Below are 928 nucleotides of genomic sequence, written 5' to 3' on the forward strand. Positions count from 1 at the left end.
CTTGTTTTTGTAAGCAAGCGGCATGTTTACAAAACACAAGACTATATAATAATACAGGTCGCGATAAAACGAGTCCATAAACATGCGACACCAGTCACCTCTCCGCCCACGTCACCTGTACTACTGCTGAGCGCCCTCTACAGCTCACAACGCACATCACCAACGTGGCTAGGAAACGGATGTGACGTCTAAACCTGCAGACGGCGCATTTCCCTTGACGGAAGCTGTGTGGCTCTCGGGCTCGGTTTGTTGGTGCTGCTGGTTAGAGCAAAACAGCCGCAAAGATGTCCATCGAGATTGAGTCCTCCGAGTAAGTATGTTAGGGCGGTGTGGATTGTGTGTGTGTGTCCTCGGCTGGTTCTGGAGGACTCGTCCACGACATGGCTGAGGCTGTAATCCGCTTTTTACGGGGCCCTCTCATTGAGAGGGTGACAGACATCTGTAGTATGTGGTACCATGTTTTTTTTTATAATGGTTAGGGATAAGCAACGTTTGAAACATTTCCTTATTCTGAAATTTCGGTCACAAAAAGGAATTGTTGCCATTTTTGATAAAACACGTTGGTATAAATAGGGAAGGCAAAATTTAGCTATGTAAACTGTAAAGTTTTATAAAAAAAAAAGTCTGTAGTGCCTGCTGGTTCTAAGTGTTAAAGGAGAACTATGGGGTCAGGGCTTTACCCCATAGTTTTCCTAAGGGTCACGGGAGAACACAAACTAGCGTTCTCCCGTGACCCAAAGCTCAGTATACCGCGAGCTGGTATACTGAGACGCTGCATCCGGGACAGATCCCGACAATACTGTCTGGATCCACCCAGCTGCGGGATTGACAGCTGGCTCTGCCTATTTAGAGGCAAAGCCAGCTCCCCCGTCCGTTACGCCAGTCAGCGCTGGAGGATCGGGGGGGGGGGGCCCCTGAGGGGGGCCGG

General features: G+C 49.5%; 1 protein-coding gene across 1 annotated transcript in view; it reads left to right on the top strand.

Moving 5' to 3' along the window:
- The first annotated feature begins 202 nt into the window (after positions 1–202).
- Positions 203–928, top strand: part of SMU1 (DNA replication regulator and spliceosomal factor) — a 20357-nt gene continuing 19631 nt past the window's right edge. The window contains exon 1 of the mRNA XM_018562998.1: positions 203–310. Within this exon, the coding sequence (XP_018418500.1) occupies positions 285–310 (26 nt within the window). The 5' untranslated portion in view covers positions 203–284. The remainder of the gene's footprint in view (positions 311–928) is intronic.

This window comes from Nanorana parkeri, unplaced genomic scaffold, assembly GCF_000935625.1.
Source record: "Nanorana parkeri isolate BGI_ZX_2015 unplaced genomic scaffold, ASM93562v1 scaffold621, whole genome shotgun sequence".
NCBI classification, from domain to species: Eukaryota; Metazoa; Chordata; class Amphibia; order Anura; family Dicroglossidae; genus Nanorana; species Nanorana parkeri.